This window comes from Apaloderma vittatum, unplaced genomic scaffold (assembly GCF_000703405.1).
Source record: "Apaloderma vittatum isolate BGI_N311 unplaced genomic scaffold, ASM70340v1 scaffold20170, whole genome shotgun sequence".
Classification (NCBI taxonomy): Eukaryota; Metazoa; Chordata; class Aves; order Trogoniformes; family Trogonidae; genus Apaloderma; species Apaloderma vittatum.
In genome coordinates this window covers 56,321-70,546 of record NW_009695286.1, presented here as the reverse complement: position 1 = coordinate 70,546, position 14,226 = coordinate 56,321, and the positions used below count along the sequence as shown (strand labels likewise).

At 38.3% G+C, this 14,226-nt stretch overlaps 1 protein-coding gene across 1 annotated transcript in view; it reads right to left on the bottom strand.

Moving 5' to 3' along the window:
* The window catches only part of DNER (delta/notch-like EGF repeat containing), a gene marked incomplete at its 5' end in the record, with an annotated part of 55,050 nt that overhangs the window by 2,653 nt on the left and 38,171 nt on the right, over positions 1 to 14,226 (bottom strand). The window contains 4 exons of the mRNA XM_009870881.1: positions 2,804 to 2,935; positions 4,022 to 4,135; positions 7,048 to 7,170; positions 12,526 to 12,750. Coding sequence (XP_009869183.1) covers positions 2,804 to 2,935; positions 4,022 to 4,135; positions 7,048 to 7,170; positions 12,526 to 12,750 — 594 coding nt within the window. The remainder of the gene's footprint in view (positions 1 to 2,803; positions 2,936 to 4,021; positions 4,136 to 7,047; positions 7,171 to 12,525; positions 12,751 to 14,226) is intronic.

Genomic DNA, 14,226 nt, shown 5'->3' with positions numbered 1-14,226 from the left:
GAATTGTTTTATGAGAGTCACTTTCAATATTTCTGCAGAGACTTCTGAGGCGAGGCAGATATGCAATTTGAACCTGTCACCACGCCTAGTATGCAACAAATTTGAATAGCACCATCTGTATCCTTCATCCATCTTTTTTGTAGATTTTTAAGGTCATATATGAACACTTACCTAGTTTGATCTCCTGTATAACCTAAGTCATAGAAAGTCACACAGTTGTTCTTGCATTATGTTCTAATATACTATAGGCTCTCTAAAGGCAGGCAGGTCTTATGTAAAAGCTTCTAGTAATACACTAGTTCTCTATGCAGTTTGTTCTAATAGTGAATGCTTCCACTAAAATGTGTGATTTAATACATATTAAACATGCTTGGTTTTCAGTTTGAAACTCAGGCTTTTGTTATGCTTCCCTCCACCAGACTGCAAAGACTTCAAACCAGCATTTCAAGGACAAAAAGGAGTTTTTCATAAGGTGCTACACTATTGAGCCCATTAGAGTCTTCTCTCAAGCATATTTTCCCTGAGAGTCTTGTTTTTATGTATTCCAGACCTTTATAAATATTCTTGATGCTCAAAGTATTGTCTATCAATGCCAAGCAGACTGTCTATCAATTGACCATGTCCTCAAATCTGTTTTTCTTTAGCATGGGTCAAAGTTTTTCTAAGTAACCTGTGCTTCCCTCTAGGGTTAATTTCTGGCAGCCTTTTAAGCCTACAGTCTCATAAATTATTTCAAACCAGGAACAGCCTTGAATCATTCTGACTACGGAAATCTGACACTCCGCAAAAGTTATTTCTAGCAAGTGACTTTTCCTTTTTCAAATGGACTTCTGCTTTGCATTGGTTTAGAAACTCCTTTCACTTAATCACAAACACTCTGGGAACAGGGCTATCAGGCATTTGCTTTGGGAATGTTAAGATATTCTTAGAAGCCACCTCTCAAGGATGCTGATGGCTGATATCTGATGGCAGATAACTGATTCAAGCACCTGAGCTGAAAATACAAGTTCAGTGGCATCTGCCTTTATAATCTCCATCCATGGTAGAAATACAGGGGAATGTATAAGTACGGGAAAATAAAAATCTTCTTTAGAGGAAGGCAGGGAGAAAGACTGAAGCAGTAACATCTGGGATTCACCTGGGCAGTTTGAAGAAATGGTTGCTCTTTGTTTACAACAGTAAATGTTGTCCCAGAGCACCACTGAGTTTGGACTTGCTTAGACTTTTTGTCCACAAGCATGAGCTGAGCTTACAAGGACTGTCTGCCAATTTGTATGATCATCTTCAGAGACCAGTAAGGTTTTGATTAACCTGAATCATTCAATGATTTAATGTTTCTACAGTTCTGTTACTGCAGTTTGCCCAGTTGGGAGATGAGACAGAGAATACAGCTGTGCTCTGTGCAGTTTAGGATAGATTTCTATTTCTGTTCTGCAGCACATTTGTCACACACAGTGGTTTCTGTCAGGTTGTCAGATTAGGCCAAATTCAGATCTAATGTGTGCAGATACACAGCAAGACATATCTGATTGAGATTCCATGTCTTCCATCCCTGGATGATAAGGATGAGAGAAATTTCTTCCTTTCTTCCTCAGCAGATAGAAACAGGAACATTAACAGTTTATACTCCAGAGATTAGAAAGAACATACATAAGCTCAAAATCCTAGTATTCTCTGTTGTCATAACAATCTCCATGAAATCAATTAAGAATTAGATTTCAATGCTCACCACACAGTCTGTACTAGAAATTCTTCAACATGTTAGTTTTCAAGTAACCACATGGTTTGATTTACAACCAGCAAAGGTAATGACATTAACAAATAACCTGCATGCATTTGAGAATTCATATGAGACATTTTGCAAGCATTTTTACAGTGAATGCTCCATTACCCTTTAGGCAAATACATCTCATTTTGAAAGGAAAAATATCCTCTTTATAATTAAGACTGATTTAATCCTCTTTAATTGGAAGTGCTAACACTGGTAAGGGACACAAGATTATATAAATATCACAGTCCATCCAGGCAACATACATCTTGACTAGTTTGTTGTATACACATTTTGTGTTGTATACAATTTTGCCAGGAAGATAACCCTGAAATCCTGTTAGGGTAGTCACTTCAAGCAGGTAAAACAGCTGGTGAAATGAAAGGGGAACTATTAACAGTTTATAACTGTTTATGAAAGAGCTGGATATGGCCTTTCTAGATAGTATTAGAATTGGGTTCACATGAGTTGGTAAATTTTTTTTTTTTTGGAGACCCTTACCTTTCTAGCAAGTTTGGTCAAAATCAGCCCATGGTTGGAAAAGTTATTCCTGATAAAGTTGGTAAATGCACGCACACACAAGTCACGGCACAGTTACACAGGACTTGCTTCCTTAGGTACTTAAGTTCAAAATTGTTTTGCTGAAACATCACTAGAACTGCAGGTGCTCAAAAGTCAATACAAATCTGTTAGGACCATGCCTCTAGCGCTGGGGAAGTACAATTCATCCCAGGCAAGTATGAAAGCAGGCTCTGAAGTGTAAGTGCAATTAAAAGGCAAAGTGCTAAGCGTCTAGCTGTGAGGTGGCATCTCTGACGGCCTAGTCCAACAAAGTCTCAAAGCACAGTGCCCCAAACCAGAACTTTCTAAAATTCCTAACCACTTTTGAAATATTATGGCCTAAAATAAAAAGCATTTAACTGAATTTTGATAATTTACAGATGATTCAGAGTGTTTGTGCAGATAGGTATTCAGAGACAAACGTCAATTTATTAAAATGTATCATCTTTAGAAATTTTTAGAAACAAAACTTACGTATTTCGCAGTTTGCACCGACCCATCCATGTGGACAGTGGCAGGTGTAACCACCAGGTTGATCTATGCAAGTTCCAGCATGGTGGCATGGGTTGCTGTCACAGTCATTTACATCAATTTCACATTCTTCACCTTAGGCCAGGAAAAAAAACAAACAACAAAAGCCAAACTTCTATACAGCAGGTACATCATCAGACATTTAATTTTACTCTGACTGCAAAATGCCTTATAGCTCAACAGCATCTTTATTCTCAGACCATCAAAAGTAATCTGTAACTGAAAAAAAGAAGTCTTACGTAGCCTCCAGGAAGGAAATATTATCTCAATTCAACCAGGTGAAAACAAAGTCTGAGGGCTGACTCGACCAATCTTACCAAGATTACATGTGTCTCATTCCTCTAAATGTAAGTTCCACCCAAAGAAAATGCTACATAACAATTTATCATGTATATTCTGAAGTGCTATATAATAATGTAGATAATCAGTGCCTCTGATAAACAGTCACTCTAGAACATAAAGCTAATTATTTTTTTAAAAATGCACTTTAGTTAGCACATATCTAAAAGCACAATTTGATCTACAAAACCAGCTATGAATGGGTTTATCTATTATTATCACATTGGATACTACCTCACATGACTAACAGAGCATCAGGTTGTAAATTATATCGATAGCAGGTATTTGGATTACACCAATCATGTCAGTTTAATACAAGGCCGAATGATTAAATGGGCTGCTTACCATTACTCTGTAAATGTAAATTGATTCATAACAAGCCCTATAGGGCCTTTAGCAACTGCATATTGAGGTAACAAAACAAGTTGCTTCTTCAGCTCGCAGTAACTAAGAACAATGTTAAAACCTTTTCCAGTTCCGATGGTGTCCAATTAGTACGATGGCTTACCTGGGAGGCTTTGAAATGTTATTTTTTATAACACAATCTAGTCTCAAGCAGTAAGGTTGCAAAGCATGTTAAATAGCTGTTAGTTTGGTGAATTCTCTTCATTAACAGGTTATTTGTGCTGCAAAATTTTTAAAGTTCAAAGCAGTTGCACGTAATATCAAGAACTTTTCATTCTCACTAGGCTGACTGCAATTCAGCAAAGTCCAAATTAACTTGTTTCCTTGAAGACATACAGTTCTACTTGGTATTTGTTTTCTTCTGGGCTTAGTGAGCACTGACATCTAGAAGTTCTGTGTAATGTACAAATTACCTACCTGCATATCCAGGTGCACAAATACATGTTGCATTTAGACCTTCGCTGTCACAAGTGCCACCATTCTGACAGTTGATGTTAACACAAGGATCTTTGTATAATTCACAGTGCCTTCCTGAAAAGTTAAAATTAGTAATTGCCATTAACACGATCTATACTGACGGCATGAAATCAGTACATGCAATAACTTAACTTCACCTGGATGATCACAATGACGTGCAGCCTCCAAACCTGTCCCATTAGGCTGATGCCATAAAACTAAAGCCATATATTTCATGGTGGCTAAACTTTTTACATATATGCCTCCTTCTCTGCTCTTCCTACTGAGTCTCTGGGATAAGAGAGGTAGGGCAATTTTGGCTAACAAGAACTGATGAAGTGTCTGTGAAAAAACCCAATGATGTAATAAAACAATGTGATCAGTTGTCTAATACTCTTCAATAAAACTGTCTTCAGTAAGAATTTTATATAATAATTTCTTAAAAAATATACATAAGCATTCTGATGTTTCTCGTTGACTTCTGCAGGAAACAGAGGAGCATAACTCAGGCAATAAGAAGGTATCTTATTCAAATGTATAGTTAAAAGTAAATTGGGTTGCTCAACTTCATGCCACAATCTTCACTCTTTCATTCTCAGGTGTAGGCTACGTGAATTTAGCAGCTTTGCCTAGCAGAAAACAGTGCAAGCCGTATCTGGCATACAGAACATAAAGCACAGCAGATTCCCACCTGGGGATCATTTACTTTTCAAATAAAACTAGAAAAAATGATACACAAATGATACAATCAGTGCATGGATTGTACTGAAACATGAACAAAATGTACATATGTGAATAATGAATGACCGGTGGGACTTCATTTATAATGAACCTGCTAGAGTGAAATTAGCTTGCACTTAAAATATCTGCTTAAATGTATTCATTAATGTAAGTCTTAGGTCTAAATCCAAGTCTTATTACCATTCTCTGCTTGGGAATTAATCCAAAGTGACCTCTTTGCTAAAATCCTAAGTCATCTTCAAGTTTTTCCACTCTTAATACTTTTTACAAGAATTTTAGTAAAATGAAGAGCAAGACAGGATTCTGAACGCTTCCATGTGACAGCACTTACAAATTACAGTCACATTTTTCACTCTTTAAGTGGTTCACATTTATAAACCCTTACTGTCCTCCAAACTGTAAAGATGCTTAGTTAACAGAAGCGTTAACTCATATTGTTTATTATGTACAAAAACCACAATACAATTTGACACCAGGAAAACATTTCTAATTACGAAGTTGTGAATGACAGTGAAGGAACCACGTTGCTTACGGAGATTACAGAACCCACATTGATGGAGGACTAGAAGAGGTTAGGCAAGTACATGTGAAGAGTGGACACGCAGCTCATCCTCCCTTAGTCCTTCCCAACTGCTTTCAAGAATACCAATTGTGTTGCACTGGAATTGTGCAAATGGTGAATTTGAATCTGGAGAGATTTGAGAGGCTGAACTCTACAGAGGTAAAATTAGTGAAAAAAACAGAGTCTATAGAGAAGAGAATATGAGAAAGAAAACTCAGTACAAAAAAGGAAGAAATTGGACACAATGTGTCAGATGTATATATAAAAGCAGATCTATGTAGCGAGTGAAGACTACAAAGAACAAACTACTGAGTGAAGTTAGCTCTCTAGTGTTCAACACCTGTTATGTACACCTGTTATGTACCTGTTACGTACAGCAGTGCAAGCTTGTGCTCACCCACTATAGACCTGCTGAAACCACTTGGTCAGCCTGTCAGCAGAAAAAGGCAGAAGGCTCCAGCCCGAGCATCCCACGGCTCAGCGCCAGAAGGCAGCAGAGGTGCCGGCCCCGGGGACGTGTGGTCACAGGCTTTGGCCAGAGCAGACCGACAGCTCCTGCCTGTCTGTCAGCCAGGGCACGGGGGCAGGAGGGGCCACTGGGTCAGTGCTGCTAAAACTGAGGCTTCTAACAGCCCACACAGTATCTCGTGCTGGGCACCTCACCTCTATTCATTAGTGTCACTGAGTATCTTAAGTGCTGGAATGAAGAAAGCTCGGTAATCAGCAAAAACTGCTTACAGGAGCAGTCCTTCCAGCTGCATGTACAGGTTGAATGAGAATTCAACATGAAGCCCTGAACATCATGGTTAAGTGCTCTTTGAACTCTCATGAAAAAATGAGGGTCGCTTCCTCACTAAAGCTCTAAAATAATGAACGCTGTTATCTATTGCCAAAGAGCAGTGCAATAACCATCATGAAATACATATTTAGCCTCAAGCAACTGTTAATTAAGCAGATATCAGAGATAAGGGCTGATACAGTTAATGAGAAAATGCTGGGGTAACAGTCCTTAAAGCATGTAATATAGATGTTAATACTAATGAGGTATAAAAATAACATTCACAATATTCTCACAGCACGATTCGAAACAGAATACACAAAAAAGTATCATTTTAGCTCTCCACAGAGGCTCGTCACAGACAGCTGACAAGTGCTACTGTGTAAAGCAGAAATCCACTGCAAAATAAAAGATTTTGTATAGCAAACCATATACTTTTCTTTATTTACAAATTCCTTGAGAAATACTGAAGACCAATTCCATGTGAATGTATCCAGGTGCATGTAAGATGGGAAAACAGTCACAGACCTACTACTGTCTCTGGGCTTTATGGTCTTTTAAATAATGTATTTAACAGTTATGCTTTCTTTTAAAAGCACATGAGTTCCTAACATATCTTAAAAAAAAAAAAAAACAGCAGAAAAAAGTACACCTAAGAAGAACAGAGAGAAGCCATTTGTCCCCAGACAAAGACATGCATTCCTCACAGACCAGCCAAATCTCAACTACTCACTTGAATAAAGATTATGAGATTAGGATCTATACTGAAGTTTGTTTCCATTAATTTTAGATGTGGGATTTATTTCTGCTCAATGGAGGATAATTGGATATCTCTGTTTGTAACAGAATCTACCATAAAAAAAATACATAGAATGATCAAAAAAACAGAGGCTGACCCCATCCTACCTTCATATTCGGCAAGGCATACACACTCGTAGCCATTGACAAGGTCTCTGCAGGTGGCTCCGTTCTGGCAGGGTGCAGAAAGGCATTCGTTATATTCCTCTTCACAGTAAAGGCCATGGTAACCTACCTCACACGAAGAGGAAATAAAACAAGCTATGAAACACTTGTCAGTAAAACTGACAATTAGGCAACTATAGGCTGCAGGCAGATGCTTGCTAATTGAAATATATCATGCAGACAAATACACACTAGGACAGTGATTTTAATTTCATCTGCTCCCCAGGTGAAAAAGAAAAAAAAATAAATCCTGGAAGCACAATGTTCTGAGAGAAGCCCCCGTGATAAACCACAGTGAAGTCAAAGCATAGGGCTACCAGGATGAGTGTGAATACCTGCATCCGATGGTAAAAAGGAATGAACTAATACCAACGTATCTGGATCCTTGCACCAAAGCCACGTTACAAACTGGCAATAATTGCGTAACAGCAGTTAGAACAATAATAAATTTTAACTTTAATGCCATACAATGTCAAAACACTGTGGAAGCATTAAGATACTTAATTTTTTGCAGTATTCCCAAACCATAGGCAGATATTATGGCCTGATTATGCAAACACAGTAAGTGGGAACACAGAAAATCTACAAGCTCTCTTAATGGCGATGGAGTCGTTTGTAGCATGAGGTAAGAAGTAAGGAGCTAATCCACTTGAAATAGCACCTTCCTCATTATTTAGAGTGCCGTACCACCATTAGTCTTAACAGCAGTTGAAATGACTTTCTAAGACATAGTGTATCAAGTCGAAGTATTATTGCCTACTCATACTAAGTAATAGCATTAATTAGTATAGTGTAACACAGGAAACAAGCTAGCTGTAATGCTAAAATACGTTTGACTGATAATATTGGTTACTTGATATAAAATATAAAAAAATCATAAGCCTGGTCATTTGGAAGACTAGTGCATTTGATACCAAGAAGCTTATCTAATTCCTCATCTGTAGATCCAGGTTATAACTTTGTAATGAAAAGCTTCTCTCTTCTTTCTTGTTACTTTTTTTCCCCCTTTTTTTTTTCTTTCTTATGGTAGGAGCTTTCCAATTCCAGAAATGATGTCTAAATTTATAAGTGATTAGTAGATTAATAAGGAAAAATAGATCAGTCATAGCGAGTACAAAAGCATTGTTACATTTAAATGTAACATAAACTGCTTACTTCCTGACGGACAAGCACTAGCACAGAAGAACCGTAAAACTACTAGTGTGTTTTACCAATGAAAAATGTCCTAGGCCATCTGTAGGAGTCTTTCTAAATATTTGGTTTCCCCCCTGTTGGCATGCAGGAAGTACTTCATAAATAGCCAAATTACCTTTAGCGGAAGGTTCAGAATCTAACAGAGATTGAACAGCCTGTGTCCTTATCTTTTTGAAGGTACAAATAAAATAGTACAAATATTTCTACTAAAGCATGCATCTTTCATAATGTTTACCCCATTCCTGGAAATGACAGCAAATAAATGAGTGACCAGACTTGCCTTTTCTACAGCTCTTCAGCTGTTTGCTTACAACTGCAAGTCCTAGCTCCTGACTGTGGGCACCCCTCAGCCACTCTCCCTCTCAAGCAAACCAACGACCATTTGGTCAACATCACCTGAACTGACTGGATCGTTAACACAAACCAGCGGATAGTTTAGCAAATAGTCCAGTTTCACGCAACCACAACACCATCTCTTCTTTGCCCATCCGTGAAAAGACGAGGACAGAAATTCTAGACCATACTATTGTTCACAGAGCAATGCCAGAGACACTTACAATGCAGTGGCTGCTGCCACACTTTTTCCTGTTGGGCTGTTGTTTGACAATATTTGCGTAGTACTGAAAACAATGTAGAATGGGAAAAATTTTACTTGTTTTAAACAAAAGCTTGCTTCTATTTGTCAACTTTGCTCACTGTCCTTGAGATGCTACTCTGATTAAGCTCTTTATTGCACATTAAAAAAGGCAGTTTCAAATATATTTTCATAACAAAAACACTGTTTCAAAAACAACAGTCATAGAGAGAAGTTATGTCATAGTTTGTTAATAGTACATATGGACACTTTTCCCACTCCATCATGGATTAATTTTGGTTAAATCAGTTAAATAATTAACCTTTTTGACCCATCATAGCTAATATTCCCCTTGACCTCCTCTTAGTGTCATATAATACCACGAATATGTACTTGTAATCTATAATATACCACCATGCACTGGAACAGTGTTTATATGCTTTTTAAAATTTTGATTTCCTTGTATATGTATAGTTATAAAAGCAACAGATGAATGAGCATACAATGAATAAAGGTGCAATGGGAATGAACAAGGATGTCAGTAAAACGTCCTAAAATACAAAGTGTCAATTCTGCAGTGTGATTTTACTTCTTCAGGTAATCTCTAGCTAGTAGAAAAACTTACAGCCATGAACGAAGGTGTCTTTCACAAACAAAGAACCAAAGAGAGAGGCAGACTCTCATCTTTGCCCCCACCATAAGAGGGACGTGGATCTGTTGGAGCGTGTTCAGAGGAGGCCACAAGGATGATCGAGGGGCTGGAGCACCTCTGCTATGAGGACAGGCTGCGGGAGCTGGGATTGTTCAGTCTGGGAAAGGGAAGACTTCAGGGGGACCTAATAGCTGCCTTCCAATACCTGAAGGGAACCTACAGGAAGGCTGGGGAGGGACTTTGTACAAGAGTGTCCACTGACAGGACAAGGGGAAATGGGTTTAAGTTGAAGGAGAATAGATTTAGATTGGACCTTGGGAAGAAATTCTTCAGTACGAGGGCGGCAAGACTTTGGAATAAATTGCCCAGAGATGATGTGGCTGCCTCCTCCCTGGAGGTGTTCAAGGCCAAGTTGGATGGAGCATTGAGTAGCCTGATCTAGTTGAGAGGCGTCCCTGCCCCTGACAGGGAGGCTGGACTAGATGATCTCTAAGGTCCCTTCCAGCCTATGCCATTCTATGATTCTATGATCTTAGTAAATGGTAATTTACATTCACTTTCGTGGCCTAGATTTTCCCCAAATTTGACAAAGGCCGCCTCCAAACATCATTCACACACACAACCTATTATGGATAATTCAAAATAAAACTGAGTGAAGATACAACATACTAGTACTACACAAGATGTATATGCAATATGTTACCTGCCTGATTCTGCACAAAATTATATTTTCATAGTAAATAGTTAGCTGGGCTAGTAGCTTATTAAGACACATTTCAGAATCAGTTTCGCCAAAGCTGTTAGCCAGGCCATACAGAATTAATTATGCTAAATGTTATGGGTTTTCTTCTAATTAGTCTATGATGAAGTTAATCTAGAGTACGATGAAGGGAAATATCCTTATGTAGGGACATCCAGAGCCAACATACGAAACCCCAAAATCAGAAGACTTAAGAGGGAAATGTATGGGATTTCCCTGTGCTGAACACAAATGTAATTGGGTATTTTCAGGAGAAATGTTTTCCACTTCTCACCTTTCAATGGGAACAGAGGAAATTTTGTGACCAAGTAGTTGCCTGGTTTCCAAAGCCAGTGTGACCACTCCTGTGTCCTCTTCCAAAGCCAGTGTGACCTCTCCCGTGTCCTCCTCCACCCAGAGAAGGAGATGCTGTCTCTCCCCACGAGAGGGCAGAGCTCGCCCACACACGGCTTCACCCTCATCATCCTTGCCCTGGAGCCGGCAGCTGCCTCCTGCCCAAGCTGCTGCCAGGGAGAAGGTTCTGCGGTGGGCCCAGACACCCAAGGTGAGGCCTGTTTCTTCTCATGGTGCTAAGAAGCACTATATCCTTCATAACAAGCGTTCCTCTCTGCATTACTGTTTTTAAATTACGCTGATACATAAACCGTCTACTATATTGAATTCATACATATATCTTCAAAAAGACTACATAAATAATTTCTATCATCTAGGTGGCAGTGTGAGAAATTTTCATGGGCATATAATTAAAGATTTAAAGGTAAAGTTTCATGTGCGATTGAAAAAAATCCCACACATGATACAAAGCAGGAATTGTTGGACAAGCTTGTGAATTTCACAGGGCCCTCTCAGCAGACATCTGAAAAAGAATTATATTCAACTTGGAAATAACTTAATTCTGGAAATAGAAACATTTGAAAGTATCAGACTGCTTTCCAAGTTAACTTACACAAATTGGCTTTTCTGTACAAGCTCTTAGATAATGTAGGTTATCCACAATGATACGCACAATGAGAGCCAACACACAAAAAATTGTAGCAAATGCCTGGCTGTGCATGTTCTGCATATTGTGCAGATATGCAAGTATAACAGCTTTCATTTATCGTTTATCATTCTCCAAATTGGCACACCGGTCAAAAAAGCATGGAAACCAAACTGCCTACTAAGCAAGGAGACTTTCACAGACCTCCGGCTAATTGGAACTGTTTAAAGTTCCTCTTATTTAATTTCTGAGGCAGAAGTAACACAGATGAACAATCTAGCTGACACTATGCCTGCTAGTAGAAACAGTGCATAAAGGAACGATGGCATTCAGGTCATACATATAGGCAAAATACCTCAAAAAAAACCCAAAAAACAAAAACTCCCCACATGGCATATTAGAGCTGAACACAAAAAATGTAATTTTCTAACTTTTTAAAACAGTATGTTTCAGATATACCATATAGATATACCATATAGAAGACAGTTCCAAATCGTCATTTAATAAACTCACCATTGATATATTTAAAAAAAAATGTTTAAGAATTCAGGGACATGTCTGAAACCAAAAGACTCCTGTACAAAAGAAGTCAGTAGTCTAGGAGCTGGCACACCAATGCCAAGAGCCTGCAAGACAGAAAGTCTCAGGGACAAGAGGAAAAGATCCTTTCCTTCCTGCTAACGTATGTAGTTCAGTATGTTTATTATTAACCCCTGATAATGGTACTAAACTGCACAAACATTTTATTCATCCACTTTACAAGTAACATGACAGAGATGGTCAAAGTTTCTGCAGGCAAAATTATAAATACAATCCAGCTTTTTAATATACCAGAGATATAACTCATCCACTCGATCAAACTGCTTTTTAATAGATACCAAAACTGTGTTAGACCATGCTCTATAGACGTTATTTTAGGTTCTTTCAGGAATTGCAGCTAAGGAATCCTCGAGTTTAATTGCTCTTGTGTGCCTTACACTCAATAACTATGCAAACCACTGTCAAAGTGTGTGTTATGATGCCTCCTAAATGCAGAAATATCCAAACCGTATGGATCTCTGCATATTTTCAGTGCTCACTCTGCAATTTTTGATTTTACTAGTGGAATGTGGATATTCCTATCACTATCCTAAACAAACAGAACATCTGCTCAGTGTTTTATACACTGAAAAGAAAAAAGGAAAATACTTTTAAACTATATATGGAAGCTACACAGAAAAATACTACAAGATTTATGAAGCATGTAACTGTTTGGTACAAACCAGGGATACAGAGGCATCTGTAGCTGGTTCCAACACTGCGACAAATGCCATGTGCACAAGGATTCAGAGCGCAGAAGTCAATCAGCTGAGCACATGTAGGTCCTGTAAATCCAGGACTACAACTACAGGAGAAAGCAAGCCTGTCTGCATAACAGGTTCCATTGTTCTGGCAGGGAGATGACGCACAAGGGTCTATTTTGTCTTCACAGGAAGTTCCTAAAAACCCTAAAAGATATAAATGGCTTTGATGAGTAAGCATTCTGTTATGCATAAAATTTTAATAACTAAAGCAAGTTAAAATTAAGCTACTGATATATTCCTTTTTTTTTTAACTGCATGACAATTACAAAAATACAGACTTCCTATATATAAAAAAACTCTGATTTTACCCATTCATATGGTATCATAACAGCTGTTTGAGGTGTAATCATACTGTCATCTGATTAAGGCACTGAATCGCAAAAAATATTCGTTGAGAGTGACAGTGCTTATCCACTTTCTGAAGTGCATCTTGCTCGAAAAGCAGAAGGCTAGTCTGGAAACAGATTAGTCATACATAACTCAGCAACACATCAGTAAAGAAAAGCAGGTCTGGCAGGGCACAGGCAAAGCACAAGCGAGAGCCTTCTGCCCTCTCCATGTGGCTACCCGATGGCTCAGATGGCTCCAGGGACTTTATCAGGACCACCTGCAGCCCAGTGCTGAAGAAAGAGAGCTTTAAAACCGACACTGTGGAACCCTGTATCAGAAGCTTCTCCTGTGGATGATAACGGCTTAACCATAAGACTCTGAAAAGAACGGAAAGCCTGAGATCAAGAATGGAATTCCAGCAACCGTTTGCTAACAAATTAAAAAAGCCTATACTGTTATCATAAAATCTGCAAAGACTTTTAACTATTATCAGGTGGTGATCAGGCAATCAGTCCAGTGAAACTCTACACTAACTCTGAAACCGTATTAAAAAGGATCAAAGAGATCCGAGGTCACACCATGACACTGATGCTGATTCACTACAACCTCTGCAATAATCTTCCCTACAAAGAGAGGCTTACTGGCAGATGGCTAATGTTCCAAGTGACAAAGCACTTCAAGAACATATGCAGGTTTAAAATACACCAAAACATGTTGCCCTTGTGCTATCTTTGACTGCACTGTGAAATGGGTTTAGCTGATTCTGGAAGATTGAATATTATGTACGAGTTAAATATCTGAAAATACTCAAAGCAGCAGTAGTTACACATCTGAATTGAAAATCTTTTATTTTTGGCATTTCTGAATGTACATGCAAATCTGTATCAATGAAACTGTTGAAAACAAATAATGGAAATAATAAACTTAAAAATAAAATTCAGAGGTGTATTGATTAAAAATAGAATCAAATGCTGAAGGAAAAAAAAAAGAAAAATTTGGATTATTTATCTGTGGATAAATATTGCCTGAACTGCTCTTCAGCCAGCTAATATGAGCCCAAGTCTGCATCTAGGTCATTATTGATGTAACCGGGACATGACTGAAATGTAAAGACTACTGCTGATTCGAAAGGTCACAAAGCAAAATATACCAAAGGAATAACGCAGAAGGTAAAGGGGAAAGGCAGTATTAGAAAAGACTTATACTGCTAAAAAACACAATACAGTATTTGTGCTTACACAGATCAGACAATCTGGGTAGTTGTCAAGAAGAACAGTATTAAGTCCAGTG